This window comes from Lichenostomus cassidix, chromosome 2 (assembly GCF_008360975.1).
Source record: "Lichenostomus cassidix isolate B80296 chromosome 2, HeHo_3.0, whole genome shotgun sequence".
NCBI classification, from domain to species: Eukaryota; Metazoa; Chordata; class Aves; order Passeriformes; family Meliphagidae; genus Lichenostomus; species Lichenostomus cassidix.
This window is the reverse complement of record NC_139482.1, coordinates 43,732,090-43,752,789: the sequence shown is the minus strand read 5'-3', so window position 1 is coordinate 43,752,789 and position 20,700 is coordinate 43,732,090. Positions and strand designations below refer to the sequence as shown.

General features: G+C 40.3%; 2 protein-coding genes across 8 annotated transcripts; both read left to right on the top strand.

Annotated features, from left to right (window-relative positions):
- Positions 1 to 955: 955 nt before the first annotated feature.
- Positions 956 to 4,849, top strand: LOC146441253 (C-C chemokine receptor type 5-like). 2 transcript variants are annotated; one of them, XM_085051291.1, is made up of 2 exons: positions 956 to 1,090; positions 1,773 to 4,849. In XM_085051291.1, exon 2 carries the CDS (start codon positions 1,784 to 1,786, stop codon positions 2,852 to 2,854), a length of 1,071 nt encoding a protein of 356 aa, XP_084907417.1. In that variant the 5' UTR covers positions 956 to 1,090; positions 1,773 to 1,783; the 3' UTR covers positions 2,855 to 4,849. The 2 variants fall into 2 exon arrangements, with proteins under 2 accessions (XP_084907417.1, XP_084907418.1); XM_085051292.1 differs by having other exon boundaries at positions 962 to 1,094.
- LOC146441252 (C-C chemokine receptor type 5-like) lies at positions 976 to 20,161 on the top strand. Of its 6 annotated transcripts, XM_085051296.1 has the most exons (3): positions 7,570 to 7,724; positions 12,822 to 12,918; positions 16,578 to 20,161. In XM_085051296.1, the coding sequence occupies exon 3, from the start codon at positions 16,589 to 16,591 to the stop codon at positions 17,657 to 17,659; it is 1,071 nt and encodes a 356-aa protein (XP_084907422.1). In that variant the 5' UTR covers positions 7,570 to 7,724; positions 12,822 to 12,918; positions 16,578 to 16,588; the 3' UTR covers positions 17,660 to 20,161. The 6 variants fall into 6 exon arrangements, with proteins under 6 accessions (XP_084907419.1, XP_084907420.1, XP_084907424.1 ...); XM_085051293.1 differs by lacking the exons at positions 7,570 to 7,724; positions 12,822 to 12,918 and adding an exon at positions 976 to 1,090; XM_085051294.1 differs by lacking the exons at positions 7,570 to 7,724; positions 12,822 to 12,918 and adding an exon at positions 979 to 1,094.
- Positions 20,162 to 20,700: the final 539 nt, after the last annotated feature.

Here is a 20,700-nt window from a genome sequence, read left to right as displayed (position 1 = left end):
CTTCTGCATCAGGAGCACTGTGATGCCTTTGTCTAAGAACAGGCAGGACATTTCCAGGACGAGGCTGATTTCAAAACCAGCAGCCTGCCATGGGCGGCCACCAGTCTGCCATGAAGCAGTCCAGATGATAAAAGGATGATAAAAGTCCATGTCTGATAAAAGCAGTCCTGATGGCACAGGAAGAAAGAGCAGCCCTTTACCCAGACAGCAAGTAGCTCTCTTTGGGTGGCTACCAAAGGCATTGATTGCACTTGCCCAGTGCGTGACCAGGGAGCATGTTTGGTCCCTCTGACACCCATCCTCACAAAACCCTCTGCCCAGCTTCTCATGGGACACACAGGAATTCTTCCATGTTCTCTGGGGATCTGTGAGAAAGAAGAGAGTTCTCCTGAGCCTTTCAGAGCCCAAGTTACACAAAGCTATGCTTCTGCATCTGGCTCACAGTCACAGCAGGGACTTGGGAAAAGGGGAGGCTTTGGTGACCAGAGCGGCTGATGCCCAGACTCCTTCTTGCAGGGGAAGCCCAGTCACTCCAACAGTCCCTCAGCCAAAATTGAAGGGACAGAGAGCTTGCACAACCCTCACATTTCCTCATTGTTGTCTTACTGGAAACACTGACTGACAAAGGATGAAGAACAACATCACATGAAGAACTGTAGTGCACACCCAGAGCAAGGCCATATCTGCCTTTTGCCTTTGTGCTCCCTCCAAGACACTCTGCCAATCTAAAGTTTGCAGCTCCTGAATAATGGCTGTAAACAACTATTGAAATAAGGAATCAAAACTCCTTACAACCCCAAGCAGGCGTGGGAAGGTCTTTTAGCTGACAGGAAGATGCCATGATAGACACAGATGTTAGAGGCCACCCCAACAGCCACTCGTTTCCACCATTTGCCAAGGTCTTTGTCTCTCTGTTCTCTCTACAGGACTGTGGGCTGATTCAATCCCAGGGCTGTCTGAAACCAGCACAATTCCACTGCTGACACCTGCTCCAGGCTCTGTAAAGGACACAGTGTTTGCCATTTTTATGCAGTGTTAGCCATTTTATAAACATTCCACTCTGCAACACCCACAACAGCCGCTCCACTGGGTAGGTATGTTTAGCACTGTCCTGATTCCCACAGGCATTAGGGCTCCCAGGAAGTCACAAACTACTTGAAGAAGTGCTTGAATTCAGTCTGTTCTTCACCCATGTCACAGTGCCTTTGCAGGCCTGACACATGACACCTGACAATGCCTGGTTTTCTGTGGATAAGGGCTATAGGACGGACTGGTATGATAAGTAGATGGACAGGTCCCAAGGAGAAGCAAGACTGTGCTGTGCATGTCAGGCACTGTGCTTTCCTGTGGCTGCCTTCCTGGCTTTCTACACTCCTCTGGAAAGCCACTAATGAGCACAACAGCCCTAAACTATCCACAACTCTGATTAAAATAATCTTTCCTCTCCACCTGGTTGGATCAGACAAGTGACAGACTTTGCTGAGGAGGGGAAACACACAAGACAATGTACACATAGGAAATGACACACAGAACCCTTCCAACATGCACCAATATGGCTCCACACACAGCTGTATGGAAGGGTGTCGAGGGTTGACAAAGGGTTTCCTGGGAACTCTGCAATTTCATTCTCTTCCACACCCTGGCACAGTAGTGCTTGTGTGCTCATCAGCAAAATGCAATCCAGAGAAGAATATCAGCACGTTTGGTTCTCTTCACTGCAAAGCTTGGAGATTCCTCTAGTTTAATGTCTTTTTTTTATTTTTCTTTTTCAGACCAACACACCATGGGAAACGAAACTGCAGACTACACTGACTGGCCACTGACAACAGAATTTGACTATGGCGATTCGACACCATGCATGGGAACTGAGGAAAAGCATTTTGCAGCAAACTTTTTGCCACCTCTTTATTCTTTAGTGCTGATATTTGGTCTGACAGGCAACATGCTTGTTGTCCTTATCCTGGTAAAATACAAGAGGCTGAAGAGTATGACTGACATCTACCTGCTCAACTTGGCAGTTTCTGATTTGCTCTTTGTATTTTCTCTCCCTTTTTGGGCTTATTACGCTGTTCATGACTGGATTTTTGGGGAGGCATTGTGTCAAATCCTCTCAGGTGTCTACCTTCTTGGCTTCTACAGTGGCATCTTCTTCATAATCCTCTTGACCCTGGACAGGTATCTGGCCATAGTGCATGCAGTGTTTGCTTTGAGAACCAGGACCGTAACCAATGGCATCCTCGCCAGCGCCGTCATTTGGGTTGTTGCTGTTCTTGTTTCTGTTCCTGGGGTAGTATTTCAGAGAACTCAGAAGGAAAGTTCACGTAGTACTTGCAGTGCTCATTATCCAAGTGATTCCACAATATATTGGAAGTACTCCTATACTTTAAAAATGAACATTCTGGGACTTGTCATTCCAATGTTAATTATGATTTTCAGTTACTCACAAATTCTAAAAACATTATTGAGATCTAAGAATGAGAAAAAGCAGAAGGCGGTCAGACTTATTTTTGTGATCATGATTTTTTACTTCATCTTCTGGACACCGTTCCATATTTCTTCTTTTTTACATACATTTCAAAGTTCACTTTTCACTCCAGATTGTGAAATCAAAGGTCAACTGGCAAAAGCAATCCAAGTGACAGAAACAATCTCAATGATCCACTGTTGCATCAATCCTGTGATCTATGTATTTGTTGGAGAAAAATTTAGGGTGTATCTTTGTACCTTTTTCCGAAAGCATGTTGCACCTCACCTTTGTAAAAAATGTCCAAGTCTTTATCGTGAGAAATTGGAAAGAGCCAGTTCCACATTCACACAATCCACTGCAGAGCACGACATCTCTACTGGACTATAAAAATACATTAGAATATTAGATAGTAAATCTTGCATTACTTCCTTTGCCTTAAGGAGTGCCTGACATGATTTAAGATCTTTATGTCAACCACTACTGAAAACTGCATGACTTCCTATTCTTGTGGTTAACTGCTCCCTGGGATTACAGAATTTTCCATTGTTAAACTGAGAGAATCAATGAGTTCTCCAGGAAATATTAACTGCATAGCTGGGTCTATGATTTAAATAGGGCCCACAATAATATGACCGTGCTTCTTTACAATATTCTATCCACTGAGATTTACTGAGGGGGCAAAATGACATAGAAAAATCTAAGGAGTAATAGGTCATCTCACAAGATATTACTGGGACCATTTAACCCAAGGATTTCTCTGTTAACTAATAGTGCAGTCATTTTTAAACATAATCCTTTAAGAGTTATGACTAAATTATAGTATTTTGATTTTTGCTTTTTAGTTTTATGTCTGCCATATTACTGTTTAGTTGCTAACATTTTCCAAAACGTGCATTCAATCAGCAACATTGTGATTTTTGTGGGTGTAATTTTTCGAGTAACTGCGTACACCAAATTTGCTGACTGCACAAGACAATGATGGACTGTTAAAAAGCATGGGCTTGTTTCTGAGAAGTCATATCCCTCCAAGAAAAACAACATTTAAGCAATAAAGGCACTTCAGCAAAGATCTGCGAGGCGAGAATGAAAATAACCTTTGTATTTGGTGTGCAGGATTCTGTATGAGAAAATATATCAGGACCCTCTGCAGGATTTTGGAGACTGTGAGCACAGTACTGAGGAGGCCTCCTTAGTTCTTGACAGGCAAATCATGTGTTGAAGAGTTTACATGGCAACACATGACACAGGTGTGTCAGGTTAGGCTCCTGCATGGGAGAAACACGCTCTTCACACACAGAAAGTCTGACTTTTGGGATACACTTCTAGGAAGAAGTGGCCTCGGAAGCGCAAAAGCAGCCAATTCCAGACAAGGCATATCTTCCTGCCTTCCCAGGAGAAGAGTGCCTCCAGCCAGCTCGTGCCTCCATGAGAACTGCATGCTGATTGAAGACTCAAGACAATTGGCCCACTGGTGTACTAGGGACATACATTTATTCCACTATTCAGAGTTTCCCTGTAAAAGAGAGAGGTATTCTAGGGTATTTTGCTAGGTATTCTAGCAAAGAAGAGGAAGGAGGAACATAGCAGACAAATTCTTACTTCAAACTCTGAGGAAGCGCAGGTGAGCACCCCTTATGCGAGTGAGCTATCCTTTTGGATTTTTCCCCATTTCCTTAGAAGGGCACTGCTCATGCATGTAAAGACTTGCTCATGGAAATCTGGAGGGGCAGGTTCAACTAACCTCCAGCAAGGTATGGACACCAGACGGAATTCCACACTACTTAACATCAGGCATGTGATGCAGATACCTAAATTAACAGTAAATATCCTCAAGGTCCCTAAGTGGTCAGTAGAGAACAAGAAGTACCTGAGCCAGGAGCAGGCATAAGATTTAAATAGTCTCAGGGGAAGATTAAATGTCCAGCTGTAGAGGAAACCTGGAAATGCCAGACTCTTAATTTAGGTATCAGATGCCTTAATGTAGGTGGTGCAAAGACTCTTCCCCCTCTTGCCTTAAAATGCCCAGGCACTGCTTCTATTAGCTGTTAGCTCTTATCCTATCAGCTATTATTACCTGGCCACTACCTTGCGAAGTTAACAGCCACAGATTTGGTCTTTTTAAACAAAAGACCAAAACCTATACTCACAGTAAATTTTCTTGCTTGGAAAGAATATTTTCCCTTTCTTTTCTACTTTGTTTCATTGAAACAAAGTGAAAACACCTTTATAATTTTAAACATAGATTAGTTCAGTGTGATACAAATCCTGTAACAGTGATATTTCTACTGCTGTGTTTTATTTTAAATCCTTTCCTTGTTGCAATTAAATTTCTTCCTGTTTTCTTGTAAATACAGTGAAATTAATAAAATCGGTGTCTGAAAATCTGTGTATACCCTGTAGCCCATATTCTCTTCTCTAAGCAAAAGGACATCAGGTCTGCTCTCACAGTGGAGTTGGGAAAAAGATCGAGCCAGGGGCACTTGTAATACCACACTTCAAACCAAGCAAGCTGTCTGCCCAGTCCAGAAGCTACTGCAGCTGGCACAACTTTTATCTGCCAGCAAGCTTGAGAAGAGTGAACTATGGTAACTTTGGGAAAAGTCTGGGGCCACAGATTTTAGATGAGTGAAATTTGGAGAAACAGGCTTGTGTGTGTCATAAATAGGGAAAAAGAAGGAATAAAAGAGGGCAATACAAGATATAACTCTATTAATATTGGGATAAAAGCAGGATTCTCCATAGACTTTCTGCAGGTAATTTCAGATCTCCTTGCACTGTGCAGATTGACCCCAGCCAAGCAATGTGCCTGATGTCCCAAGTTTTACGTGTAAGGAACTTGAGCACTTAAGTCCAATAAAGAAATATGCTTCTGCTTCACCATGTTATTCTCCTTGTTCCATTGTGCCCATTCCTTTCATCAGCCTATGATCCACAACTCCTCCTCTCCCCTGCACACTCTTCTCATCTCTCCACCATGGGATAAACTAAGTTCTATAACCACACCCTTTTTTTAATTTTGGATTTCGATTTTCTTTTTTGTGCTGCAGGAACACAAATAAACTAAACTTAAAGATTATCTTATCATTATATACCCAGGCAGGATAATCCTTGGTTCTTCATTACAGCTTTGCACTGAGACATGCAGGGCTCTAGAGAGTTTTGTGACAGTTTTTTATTCTTAATCAATCAGACGTGGCTGCACCATAGTATAGCTAAAGGCCATGTAGCCTCAAATCAGGCAACCAGGACTTCAGAAAATCTGGTCACAGTGGGATGGAGCTACTCTTGAGGAAGATATAACAAGATTCACAGTCCCCATGAAAGACAACAGAAGTCACCTCAGCAGAGAAGTGGTAGAAATTTTACATACGGGACACAAATATTCCATAACTCAAGGTCTGCTGGGGAAAAACATTGAGATGAAGATACAGTGTGTGTGTGTGTGTGTAAGAGCTAGAGACACAGGCAGGTGTGCCCTAACTGTGTGATGAACTGGAGGTATGTTAAGAAAATGGCGAGGATTTGCCAATACGTCAGGGTTGCAGCAGAGAAGACACTAACACGAGGAAGAACCTCTGAAGTGTTTGGGAGGCATCTGAGCTGCTCTGGTGAGATGTAAAGGAGATAAAAACAGGCATTTGAGAGTATAAAAGTCGCACCAGAAAATCAAACAGATCCAAGACAAGACCTTTGTGAACATCACAAATTGGTGTTTTACAACAGATATTGAACAGATAAGTGAAAATTTTTTCAAGTTCAAAACTTTTGGCATGGAACTCCTGAACAGACAGTGTAATGCCTGGGCTTTCAGCACCCTTATGAAAAGAATGACCACATGCCACAAACATATGTCTGTGCACAGCCCCAAAGCCAGTCACACAGCTTAGTTTATGCATCTCCAACCTTCTTGTTAGGAGATGCTACTGACACATGCTCAGAAACGTGGGGGGGAATGTCCCACACAGCAAAAGATAACTCTGCCAGCTGTCAGACAGACTTCTTAAGAGGCAAAAGGAAATGTAGCAAAAGTACATATATGGTACTGGTGAGTGCTGAATAGCACTCACAAGTAACCACCAGATTTATAAGCACTGCCATTGGTTTGTCTGTGGTTTGTTTGATGGACAAACAGAAATAGTGAAACTTCTTGTAATCAGTACATAGGGATGTTCTGCCATAAGACTTTCTTGTTCGTTAACCTAACAGTATGTGTATGTATTTTATATAAGATAAATGTAAACGGGATATAAAGGGAGTCGACGGAAATGGATAAATAGGGAAGAGTAGTCACAAAAGTGAATGACTTTTTTAGCCCTAACAGACACTAAAAAAATACTAGCCAAACTAATGGGAAGACCAGAGATAAATACTTTTAGCTGAACCTTAAAAGGTTTAGATAAGAGAGACTTCAGTTATGAAACTCCAAAATAAACATCTCTTCCTCCAGTGAAAATTATGGAAGGGATAATAAAAAGAACATAAGGACAAATATATATGATATCTTGTTGAGTTAATGAGAAACAAAGAAAGTTCCAGGAGAATAACATGATGCTGACCACATGAAATGGCACAACAAGCAGATATTGCTCCTTTTGAAATTTAATTTTGCTGCAGTTTTCAACTGCTGATACCTACTGACCTCCACTAGGAAGTGTTTAGTGTGGTTGCTGTGGCCTCAGAAGCATTACTCCTTAATAAAGTAATAAAATAATTTAAGCTAACAGAGGAAAAAAAACAGACTGGAAAATTTTGGTGCGTTTAGAATAGTAATAGCAACCAGCCCAGAACAAAGGGGTGTAGGCATTGCTTTGTACCCATATTCTGGTGACACTTGCCTACTAGGAGCTGTACTTAATTAAAAAAAATGGAATAGGAGGATAAAAAATTGCTTGTTTAAGTTTGTATAACTGCCAAAATTATGCTTTGTAATTCTGGTGACAGCGAAAGCAATCTCAGTTTGAGTGTTTGAAGTCTGGAATGACTGATCCTGAGAAGGTGGGACCCCAACACTGAGATGGAGGAGGGCAGCATTATCAGAAACGTATGTCAATATGCAAAACTGCAGAAACCACCTAGTGATGCTCAGCTCTCCAGAACTATCTACAGCTTTGTGCCAGTAGGATGACACACAACAACTACCCATACAACGCGAACAACACAACCTATCCTGACACCAGCCTTTTTGAATGGAGTGGAAACCAAAGGGATGGAAGTAAAACAGCCATCTGGACATAACTTGCAGGAACGCTAATATAAGGTATGGACAATTACAGACTATACTTAATCTTTGACACCCAAAATTACTTTCTGGTTCCTGGGTCCTGGTGTTGTCCTGAGCACGGATTCTTTCACCACCAGGTAAAAGAAACTGATTCAACCCAGAAGCTGATTCACATACACGCAGTTGAGATATTTGTTTTTTTCATATCTGTGCAGAGACAGGTGCTAGGTAGTGAATCCATAACACTAGCACACCTCCAGTATGCCAGGTGCTCTTTTTTTTTTGCATTCTGAACAATAAAAATTCAACGTTTCCCATATATGTACCAAGCTAAAGCTAAAGTCCTTGGCTTTGCATCCTCTTGTCTCCATTTAAAGGTACAGTGCACACTTCCTTTACCCTGCATGTGTGGCTAGCACAGGTCTTTCCCATGAGAACTTTCTCCTGTGTTTTATAAACAAAGATAAAGTTTGGATGTTGTTAAAACAGTGTCTTGAGATTTGGACAGTTCAGGCCTGGCCAACCAGGCCTAGGGGGAGGTTTCTGACTGACCAATCTGGGTGACCTCTGAAAAGTCTGTATAGGTTGGAAGAAAAATAATAAAGTTCTCTTTTCTATGCCACGCTGAGAATCCGGGTTTTTCTTCTCTGCTAGCGGCTCAACAGTGACATGCATGCTCTTTGAAGAAAGGAGTTTTGTGAATAAGAGGTAATCAGAGTCTACAGGCAGGTATTTAACTCTGTTAATGACTAAGCAAAGGTCTTTGGCTTTATCAACAGTTTCATTTTCTTTGTAGTTTGATTTATAGTGTCCTCTTGTTCTCAGGTCATAGATTTTGGTTTCTGCACATTTGGTTATTCTCTCATTTTCTAAGTTCTTTTATTCATCCTGTACTATACTTCAGTGAATTTTTAACATTCTCAAGGTACTTAATTTCATTACGGGCATATCCCTTGCTATTGAACAGACTCTCTTCACCCTTTGTGTGACCAAGTTTTCACTGGGAACAAATTTGGTGTGTGATTTTCCCAGCCTGCCTGATAAAAAGTCCAGGACCTACATGTACAATGAGAAGCATTTCCAATGCACAGATGAGATGGCCCCGAACACAAACTCTAGACCTAGAATTTATGTACTAGAAATGTACCAGAAATAACCAAAGTGTGTGAATTAAAGGCCTATGTAAAAATGAGATTCTGAGAGCTGAAATTTTGTGAAATGCATAACTGTGGCTCAAAAGTAAAATCTGTTGTACTATCACAACCCTTTCTCAATAAATTAGGAGAGCATATGTCAGAAATCTGGATAAAAATAGTAGAAGGAAGCAATGTTCTCTTCTTCGCTGTGTAAGGAAACAGTTCTGTAAGAGCAGCTCGGAGAAAGCCAAAACAAAAATAATACCATGACGGTAGAGGTAATATGTGCTGCAATGTATAATTACATATGTGCCAGATTTCCAAGAAAGAAACCAAGAGACAGCCTAAGAATAATAGGTGAAAAAGCCCCAAACCTTTGATGTTATTCACAATAAACAGCAACGTGAAGAAATGTTCATCCAATTTAGAAATGCTTGTGTCTTTCAGAGTTTGTTCTTGCAACGCATCTTCCTTTACACATACGTGTGAAGTGTTTTGGTTTTTTTCACTAGTCTCTGTGATAGAAATCTTAGGGTGTGGTACATCATGCTTTTCCCCTGCTCTCCTCAAAAGAATACACCTCACAGGTGTTAAGATTGGGTGTAATTGTGATGGTGGCTCAAATTATGCCACCAGAACTTGAGAGCCTGAAAGAAAAAACAGCCTAAGCAATAAAGTAGTTTTAGCTGGATGTCTTTATTCAGCCTCTTCAAGACAAAGACATTTGTCACTGATGAAATAAAAGATATACTAATGCTAAAATAACTTGGACACAGATGTTGTGAATACAAGTACAAGATTAATCTAGTTCGTGTTCACTTGTCTTCATTTGACCTTTTCTCCAGATAGAAAGGATTAATCTTTGCTATAGTGATAGAATTTTAATAAGAGTGTTGTGCTTCATCACATTGTGTATACCTAAGAAAGGTGTCTGTCACTCTGTCCCAGGAATCTTTTTACCCCCAGCCTTTCTTCTTATGGTGGTGCAACTTTGCTATGACTTGAATGGAAAGTATTTGAATTTTCAAGTTTCTGTACCCATAATTGTGACATTTGTGTATTCCAATGGTACATGAGTTTTTGGTATGTGTCCTAGCAGACATTTCAGTACTGGTGTAAACCACAAATAAATTACAACATCTCCTTGTGCGAGTGCCATACCACTCAGATACCAAACACTCCAGTGTTATGGGCTGATTACTGTAAAGATGAATCATATAATCAATCACTAGATAAGAGATATTGACAAATGCAGCTTGACTTTACAGTGTACATGGCTGCACACTTGCCCAGTACACCAACTTGAGCCCCACAGGTGATGCACAAAGCTCACTTCCATTCCAGGAATATCTTGATGGAGGGAAGGAGTGTCACACCACTAAACATAACTCCTACTCATCTCTGAATGAAAACCATGATAGGTAAAATTCAAAGCTATATCAACCTATTGAATTGTTACTTTTATTATTGAACAGTAGCTTCAATTTCTTGGTAAAATGATGAGGTATAGCTTAGGTAAAGATTCTTAAAATCCACTGGAGTTCATGACAAGCAGCAGTGCACTTTTTCAAAGAAATGCTGGGCAAGGGATTGAGAAAAGCTGAAAAAAATCTGGCTTGTAACAATGGATGTTCTGCTTGAATTGTCTATCCCTCAGTGTTCACACACATTAGATGGAAGCAGCAAGGAAGAAGAGGTGAGACAGCATTGGCTGTCCCAGGCAGCAAGTCCCAGATTAGACCACAGTGTGATGAGACCTCAGACTGGATGGGAGACCAAATTCTGCAGGAAAGATCTCATCCTAATAGCATTGATGAACACAGCACACCACCAGTGCTCCATGAACAGCACAAGGGGATTGAGCTTGCCTACAGCCATGTGCAAGACCTGATCAAATCTGGCTTCTCAGCAGCTCTGCTTATTTGCAGATGGGGTATAGCTAATTGTAGATATCCTGCAGGTGCTGCTAATAGTAACACAGCCCAGTATTTGGGCTACCAAGTGCCACAGCAATTCACACTCTCTCTGGGGAGTCTCTCATCCAGCTGCAAGACGCAGCTGGTGAGCAGACCAAATGCATTTCCCTTACTCAGCTGCTACAACTGTGAGTGGCAGAGGCCCTCTGTTGGTGTGCAATACCCTTCATCACTACATAACGTGCCCCACTGTGCTCGCTGACCAGACTGAGCTATGGGAACAAAGGCCCATGATCAACAAAATCAAACACATTAATAAAGCCAATGAATCTGTGGAAATACACGACTATTTCTGAAGACCTGCCTGCCACAGGTTTTAGTTTTAAGTAGTAGCTGTTTTTGTTGTTATTAGTTGAAATGCTGGAGGCAAGTTTTGTGGGAATATATTTCAGAATCAAAAATCTCAATGAAAAACAGGCAGGTCTGGCAACAGTTTTGAGACTGTTTCCCCTGTTCCTATAGTATGAGTTTATGAAAGGGTTTAGAGTCTCCAGTGGGTTCAGTAGCATGTAACAAATAGTAAACAATGCACGTTTCATAAAGAAATACTTAAAACATCTGTTAATTTTAGTGTGTAGACTGTTTAGAAATTAGACATTGAAAAAGTAATTTGACACAATACCTTGTTTCAGAATTATCAGAATTCAGTGCAAAAGCAGAATTTTTTAGCCAGCAAAGTTAGGCAGTAATTGGGAACTTGTTTTAGGTGTAGTGGAAACAACATTAGAAGCAGCTATTTCCACTCCCTGTGTAGGGGCTCTAATATAGTCAGTCCATCAATCATGGTGGGGGGAATGCACCCTTAGAATACCCTAGAGGGGCCTTTAATTTTGACCCTGAGACTCCAGCCCTTAAAGAGCTCATTGGAACAGATGATTAAGAAAGGAAGAGAAAATTCCATTTATCCTATGGAATAAAGATTATTCCCTCATGCAAAGAAGCGTTGACAAGGAAAACAAAGTGAGCTTTTCACTCTTTACTGAATACCCCCAGATCTGAAAGGTAACTCAGAAATGGTGATTCCCTTGACTTCTGTTAAGGAATGGCAGCATCTGAGAATGACATCCCCGTTGTGCTTTTGGCATTTTAAAATTTTTTCAGTGAGTGAGCACAGAGTGAGTGCAAAAAACCTTTAGTGCCTTCACTGACAGGATAAGATCCTCCAGAACCCTACAAAGAGATGTCACAGGGAGGCAGAGGCATCTTGTACTTTATCAGGCATCTTGTCAGGGTTTCTCTCTCTGGGGTTCTTGGGGATTTGGTAAGGCACCATCCCTTTCTTGCTTTCTGTATTTTTCCTACCTCCTGCGTCATTTCTTTGGTGTCCAAGAAGGATCTAGAAATCTGCTCATAGTGCAGCTTCAGTTTAACTCTAAAAGTCAGAGCAATCAGCTGCAAGGAAGGAAATTGATAAGAAATCAGATTTTATCAGACTTTTCTAAAGCTCAATTCCAAAATGTAAGTAAAGTGCTGTTTTAAAAGGTCAGACTTCATATACAGACTAAGTCACAGTCTTATGAGAGGGACTAAAATAAAAAACAAGTCCAGAAGACTGGGTTTAAGAAAAAAAGAATTGATCATATCTCCTGAAACAAAAGGACTGCAAACCAGAGCAAGACAACAGAAAGTGCAGGTAACTCTGAAGAGAAGCATAAACTTTATTCAAGGGCTCCACTTTCTGTTAAAGGACAGAAGAACATAAAAGAAATTTAATTACTGAAAAATGAAAAGGGATGAACTGCATGTAAACTGTTCTTGATTCAAACAGGCTGGCTAAAAGAAAAAGATAATTATATAAATCCATTTTCTAAAACTACAGCTGTGAGTTGTGAAACTTCAACTCCTAGGAGGATCGGCTACAATTTCAACATCTCTGCACATCTCAAGAGTTAGAAAAATAACATCTGATGACCCATTTTTAGAAAAAAGAGAACCAGAGAACAGCTTCTTCACTTTTTTTAAATGAAAACAGATTTTTTTTTGCTGGAAGTTTTCAAACTGACACATCCTTCTTCACGCAGGAAGAGGTGTTTTTGACCTTTGTCTGTTGACTGACAAGTCAGTTTAGCATTACTTGTAGTAATAATACAAGACATCACCTGCACCACAAGATACATGGTAAGTCATCTTTACCTCTTTTTTTTTTCTGGTTTTTTTTTTAACATTTAGTAGCTACTTAGGTAGTATGATGCCTGAAGTGAAAGATACTAGTGGAACCATGCCAGTGTACCATCTTCAAAAATTACCCTGGCGGAATGCATAATATTTGTTAAATGGAATACACTATAAAATAGTTTTAAAGGACAAAATCACTAGAAGACTTGAGCAGAGGATCCAGGTAAGCAAAGAAATAAATCTCTAGAAATTGATCTAAGTAAGAAACAGAGTATGCCTCCCTGATTTGTCTCTGAAAATGATGTGCAATGATGGAAATACAGATTTTAAAACTGTTGCTTCAAAACGAAACAGTTTGAGTGTTATTTGATGAAGAGTACTTACTCTTCTCACAGGATGACTACAGAACACCTAGTGTTGTAGTTTAGACACTGACTCAATGGATCCTGTTTACACACAGCATAACTTAGCAATTTACCTCTGTTTTGCTTTATAATTATTACCATTTTATGGGACGGTGCGAATGAACTGAAACTCACTTTAATAAAATCTGAAACTCAGCATGAAAGAGTGACATGAGTTTACTCATCTTTTCTATGATGAGCCTTTCTTTTGAAAACTGCGTGACTGCTAGTCTCAAGCAGAGCAACATAATTTGTACAGCAGATTGAAGGTTTCTAGAAATATTGCATTTGTCTAAAGTGTACTTAAAATAATATAGAACTGTTTTTGAAATATCCTTTCTTCAGAGATCTTTGTTGACTGTATTTTGGGGTTTTTTTTAATGATCAGGAAACATAAGCCCAGTCAGATCCCTCTTGTAAGGTGAACAACCTACATTGATTAACCCAGTGAAATAGTCTAGCCAGTAGCTAACAGTGTCTCCTAAAACAGCAAGATTATAGAACGAAGCACAAACCTGCTTACAGTTCCTTTTTCTGGTTTCCAAAATAGTATTTTTAGTCTCCATTGTCAGCATGTGCTAGATACTACACACAATTCAGAGCAGTAAATACTTTTGCAGAGAGAGAGACTTCTGAAGCAAAGGCTGGGCTAGAGGAATGGGGCTCGGTTAGCAGAAGAAACTGCTCAAAGGGGAAGCCATAATTTAAGCACACAAAAAGGGTTATAAGGAAGAAGATAAGACGCAGGGAAGGTGTGGTTGTCATTCCAGGAAGGCAGAGGAAAAAGAGATAAGGCACTGAGATAGCAGTTAACAGGAAGAAGGGGTGTCACAAAAAGAATTATCACAGTAATATCAAGGCAGCATTTTGCAATATTTGCATGTATCCTATCAATCACCTACTCAAAAAATCCCACTCTGGGTTTGTGACTTAGCAGTTTTTCATACCCATATTTATGCATGACCATCCCACAGGTGCAAAATGAGCAAGACAGGAAGTGCTGGGTCTGGCACTTATCCCATAATCCCAGTATACAGCATGGCTGACTGACACATTGTAAATGAAGATATTTAGCTACATGCAGTATCAGGGATGTGCTGCCAGGGCATGCAACATGGATCTAGCAGGTCTAGCTGAAGGAAATATTGAATATTTACTTGGGTAGAGCCTAAGTCTCATCATGTTTTGAAGTAAAGAAATTAATGGTTTGGACCAAAGATTGTTTCATAAACTTGCCTTTTTTAATTAAGCGTTGGTGAAAGCTCTCAAGAAATATAAACCCTTACCTACTTTAAAATTGAGTTATTTACTGACGACAGAACCACAGCCACTTCCTTTACCAACAAAACCATTACTGCTGCATTGAAATAGCTACATAGTTAGTATGACTATGGAAAAAAACCCCTGTTTTACAGAGATTGCAGGAGTTTCCTGAAAGAGAGTCTTTGAGGAGTTTGACAGGACTTACTTCTCATCAAGAAATTGTATCTGGGCAAAGTTGATATTGCTGATATTCTCTAATTCCTTATTCTCCAAAAGAAAACTTTACACCATGCTCAACATATCAAAGTAATGTCTGAATATGGATATCATTGTTAGAGGAATTATTCTCAGGGGAAGAGCTGGTAGCCAGACTCAAGAACTCGGGGAAAGAGCAGGAAAAGGTTTTGCAAAGGCAGCATTTCTTTTTGTACAAGGTGCAGAGTTTTGTCCAACAAAGCTTCCTCTTTTGGAGCAGATGCATATCTGCACTGTGCAGCACACGAACCTTCATCAGGACCTCGCAACAGAACTTCATTTTTAAGGTCACAGACCTAGAAAATAGCCCCTTCCCCAAGACCTCATCTTAGGTTTAGCTAAATTAACCACTTTGACACAGATTACGGATACTGGCATTTCAAGTGATACATTTTTACAGCAGAAAATAGTCCTTTCTCCTCCACACTTTTGTCTACAGGCACAAAGAGAGACTTTGGGGATTTCATATGCTCTAAGTAATAATGGACCACTATGAGCTTGTAACAAAAAGCAGAGCAGGGACCTGTCCCTGTGTCACTCCAGCCACGGGCTGACTGTCTTCAGTTACATTTAGACTTGCAGAGCTCAAGTGCAGAGAGAATGAAATGGTGGCTTTGAGAGTGTGGTCTCTGCAAAAGATGTCTGCAACCCCACAAGGGTTGAAACCCCACACTGTTGAAAAAAGTGCATTCAGGAATGGAGTGAACACTGCTGCACAACACAAATGCTCAGGGATCACACAGCAAGCTGGGCAGATGCACTGCCTGAACCCTTCTGCATCAGGAGCACTGTGTTGCCTTTGTCTAAGAACAGGCAGGACATTTCCAGGAAGAGGCTGATTTCAAAACCAGCAGCCTGCCATGGGCGGCCACCAGTCTGCCATGAAGCAGTCCAGATGATAAAAGGATGATAAAAGTCCATGTCTGATAAAAGCAGTCCTGATGGCACAGGAAGAAAGAGCAGCCCTTTACCCAGACAGCAAGTAGCTCTCTTTGGGTGGCTACCAAAGGCATTGATTGCACTTGCCCAGTGCGTGACCAGGGAGCATGTTTAGTCCCTCTGACACCCATCCTCACAAAACCCTCTGCCCAGCTTCTCATGAGACACACAGGAATTCTTCCATGTTCTCTGGGGATCTGTGAGAAAGAAGAGAGTTCTCCTGAGCCTTTCAGAGCCCAAGTTACACAAAGCTATGCTTCTGCATCTGGCTCACAGTCACAGCAGGGGCTTGGAAAAGGGTGAATTTGGTGACTGGAGGGACTGACATCACAGCCACAAGCCTTTCTCTTCTCCCACTGTAGCAGAACTTGCGTGAGGCTTTCACAGCTCTGATGCATACTCATCTCCCAGGCCCTGGGTCCTTCTTGCACAGGAAGGCCAGTCCCTCCAATGGTCCCTAAACCACGAACAGCCATGGCTTGGATTAAATTCACCATTCCCCTGTTTCTGATTAGGCCAGGCAGCTGACAGGCTCTCCTGAGGAGGAAAAATGCCTGAGATAATGTACACAAGGGAAATGACACAGAGAACACTTCCAACATGCACCAATGTGGCTCCACACACAGCTGTATGGATGGGTTTCCTGGGAACTCTGCAATTTCATTCTCTTCCATGCTCTGACACAGTAGTGTTTGTGTGCTCATCAGCAAAATACAATCCAGAGAAGAATATCAGCATGTTTGGTTCTCTTCACTGCAAAGCTTGGAGATTCCTCTAGTTTAATGTTTTTTTCTTTTTCAGACCAACACACCATGGGAAACGAAACTGCAGACTACACCGACTGGCCACTGACAACAGAATTTGACTACAGTGATTCAACGCCTTGCCCTGCAACTGAGGAAAAGCATTTTGCAGCAAACTTTTTGCCACCTCTTTATTCTTTAGTGCTGATATTTGGTCTGACAGGCAACATGCTTGTTGTCCTTATCCTGGTAAAATACAAGAGGCTGAAGAGTATGACTGACATCTACCTGCTCAACTTGGCAATTTCTGATTTGCTCTTTGTATTTTCTCTCCCTTTTTGGGCTTATTACGCTGTTCATGACTGGATTTTTGGGGAGGCATTGTGTCGAATCCTCTCAGGTGTCTACCTTCTTGGCTTCTACAGTGGCATCTTCTTCATAATCCTCTTGACCCTGGACAGGTACCTGGCCATAGTGCATGCAGTGTTTGCTTTGAAAGCCAGAACCGTTACCCATGGCATCCTCGCCAGCGCCGTCACTTGGGCTGTTGCTGTTTTTGCTTCTGTTCCTGGGGTAGTATTTCACAAAACTCAGAAGGAAAGTTCAGGCTATACTTGCAGCGCCCACTATCCATCAGAGCAGCGAAATACATGGAAGCAATTCCTCACCTTAAAAATGAACATCCTGGGACTTTTTATTCCAATGTTAATTATGATCTGCTGCTACACACAAATTATAAAGACATTACTGCAATGTAGAAATGAGAAGAAACATAAAGCAGTCAGGCTTATCTTTCTAATCATGATTATCTACTTTTTTTTCTGGGCACCATACAACATTTGCATTCTCTTGCGTGATTTTCAAGGTGCATTTTTCATCTCTACTTGTGAAGGCAATGGGCAACTGTACAAAGCACTCCAAGTGACAGAAACAATCTCAATGATCCATTGTTGTATCAATCCTGTCATTTATGCCTTTGCTGGAGAAAAATTTAGGAAATATCTTCACAGCTTTTTCCGAAAGCAGATTGCAGTCCACTTGTCTAAATACTGTCCTGTTTTCTATGTTGAGCCAGCTGAACGAGCTAGCTCCACCTACACACAATCTACAGGAGAACAAGAAGTTTCTGCTGCACTGTAAGTTGTGTCTAGTGAAAAAGTGGAAGTGGCTCTTGTGAGATCAAATCTGTGATGAAAGCCTGCTGAATCTCTCCTGGATATTGTCTCTATGGCAGCTGTAAAAAATAAAATTACAGAATACATACTTACCAAAGATTGCATTTGCTCATAGATTTGAGTATTTGTAAATAAATGAAAAGGATGTAGCAAGTTACCTGATTGGAGGCCTGAGCTAGCAGTCTGATAAACAGATTTTTTGAAGTGAACTAGAGGTTATAAATTTACACTGGTTCTTTGGAACATCTCTTGCCTGTGCATTACACAAGATACCTCACTCATTTAAACTCAGTCTCTGTCACATTTTTTACTAGGCTGGCTGTGTATCGCTGTAAATAATGCTAAATTACTAAGATCTGTGATACAGCATGGAATTGAAAGTTTTATATACTTGGAAAAGACTCTGATATTTCATGGTATATTTTCGTATGTGTACGGTTGAGTGCTAACCTCATATATTTCTTATAATAGTTCAAACTACTAGGGGCTAATACCTGAGTGACTTTGGAGTTTGATATTTCTGAAGGCTCTCTTTGGCTCATCAGCTGTTTTATATGCCATTTACACAAAAAAGCTAATATAACTGAGCTATCATTAAAAAAAAGTCCTATCATGGATCAGAAAATCAGTGTGGTAACAGTATTTTAAAACTAAAGTATTGCACATGAAACTTTAACCAGAGTAGATCAAACATAAAAGAAAATCTTTAAAATAGGAAATTAATGCAGGTGTAAGGGCTGCCAAATCACATTACAGCATAACAACATTAGAGGTGTGAAAACGATTTCTGAACAGGGTTGATACAGATGTTTTTAGAGATGAGTGTATGTTATAAACATTTAAGTTAACAAAACATCTGAATAAATAAGAATATTCCCTGTTCTACAGAGTCAAGGGCAAAGAGCATCTCTCTTTCATTTTAGAAGCCAGTATCATTTGAGGGGCTGTGACAATGGGGTTTTTTTGCCATTTGGGAGTTTTACAGAGAGCAAAATCTTCCATAATTAATGACTGATGCTTAAACGTGACTGATTCTCCATAAAGCTCAGAACCTGTAAAGCATAGGAACACATAGAAAACATGAAATAAACATGGGGCTAGTCAAGTGCTTAAAAACATACTATAATCAAACTATCAATTTGGGCCAAGTTCTCCTTCTAACATTTCTTATATTTCCCCTAACACATATGGTATTGGATGAGTTTGGAGACAGGAAATGAAAAGTTAGTATTTTTTTTGTTGTTCCCATCCAGAAGGGCAATTTATCCTTCCCAACTTCTCTAGATAGCCTTTTAAATAATATTTTCAAAGAAGCAAATGTTTTGAACACTCTCAAAGGAATTTTACAGTGGAAAGTGCTTGTTAAAGCAGGAAGTGAAATGGAGAAATCTTTACTTATCAAACCACTTGTTTTGAGTTACTCAATTTTGTCACATTAAGCATCACTTTGGAACTACATCCGCCTGGGAAGTGTAACAGAAGTGTACCACACCTTCTCATTTACAAGATTTTCAGCTGCATACTTTTCTTTAAGACCCTGTGCATAAATTATTTTCTGGACTTTGTATATGCTTTTAAAATGAGTAAATATATCAGCATAAGCAGAACTTGGGTGATTTCAGCATATAATGAGAAATTGCATTAACTTCTAGTCAGGCTGACACTTTTATTTTTCTTAATAGACTACCTTTATAAAAACAATTTTATATTTTATTCTGCTCTTGACAAGAACTTTCACTTGGTCTTGAAGGCACCTTGCTTTTAGGAAGCTACTTTCTCTGGAGGTCTTTGATGCTAGACACAGTAATGCATCTTTGTCAGCCCTTCAGGAGCAAAGTACAACAACCAAACATACATGGGCACACTGACAAACTTTCTGAGAGGCATGTCAAAAAGCTGCCCCATCCTTCTACAGCATGGACCTGTAATCATGGATCTTTCTAAGCAACAAGCAGCTTCCAGAGAAAAGAGGTAGAACAGAGATTGGCCGCCCAGTGGATCAGCAGCTTATCAAGAGTTTCCATCACTTCACTGGAAAGAGAATCACACTTCAGCACAGGAAACAAGTCAGATTTCAGCTACTGAAATGAACCGTGATCCACACACAAGGAGACAATTGAAAACACAGTATTCAGTAGCACTGCTGGTACATTCAATTAAGGACTCTGCCAATAACTGTTATAATATTTTGTACTATACAATCCATTAAAGTCGGTTAACTTTTATGTTAGACTTCTTGATCCTTTCCCACCTCCATCCCCATATATTTTAGAATAGCCCAGAAGAATGAAAAAGGAAGATAAATTCCTCTTCATAACACTGAAAGATCAGACAGGACAAACTCAGGGTTTTAGAAGAGGATTAAGAACCAGCATAATCAAATAACACAGGACCATCAAGATAACTCCATCGTTCTTAACTGCTTGTCACTAATAATCTAATAATAAATGTGTTATTTTGGTAATTACATTAGGTTTTGTTTATATTTACCAATGGGAAAAGCAGTATCTCAGACAATTCACACTCATCCTAAATGATTAATATTAGTTGTTTTTAAAATAAGTAAGCTTATAAAAGAATTTAAATGTATTTAGTGACATAAGTAACTAGGTGACCTAGCTAATATCAAACACAGTGGACTTGTTCACACACTTCCCTTCAGTTCTTAAGATTACAGTGCCATCGTGTGGTCTCACTGTAAGATTTCATGGACTACCCCAGCAAGGTTTTTGCTGCTTTCCCATTTCAATACATTTTTAGGGAGAATTTCTTCACTGAAACGGTGACTAGTCATTGGAATGGGCTGCACAGGTAGGTGGTGGAGTCACCGTCCCTGGAGGTGTTTAAGGAAAGACTGGATGTGGTACTCAGTGCCATGGTCTTGTTGACAGAGTGTTTGGTCATGGGTTCAACTCAATGATCTCAGAGATTTTTTCCAACCTAATTGATGCTGTGATCTCTTTTCCTAAGAGAAACTTCTAACAGAATGACTCCCTCCACCACAGG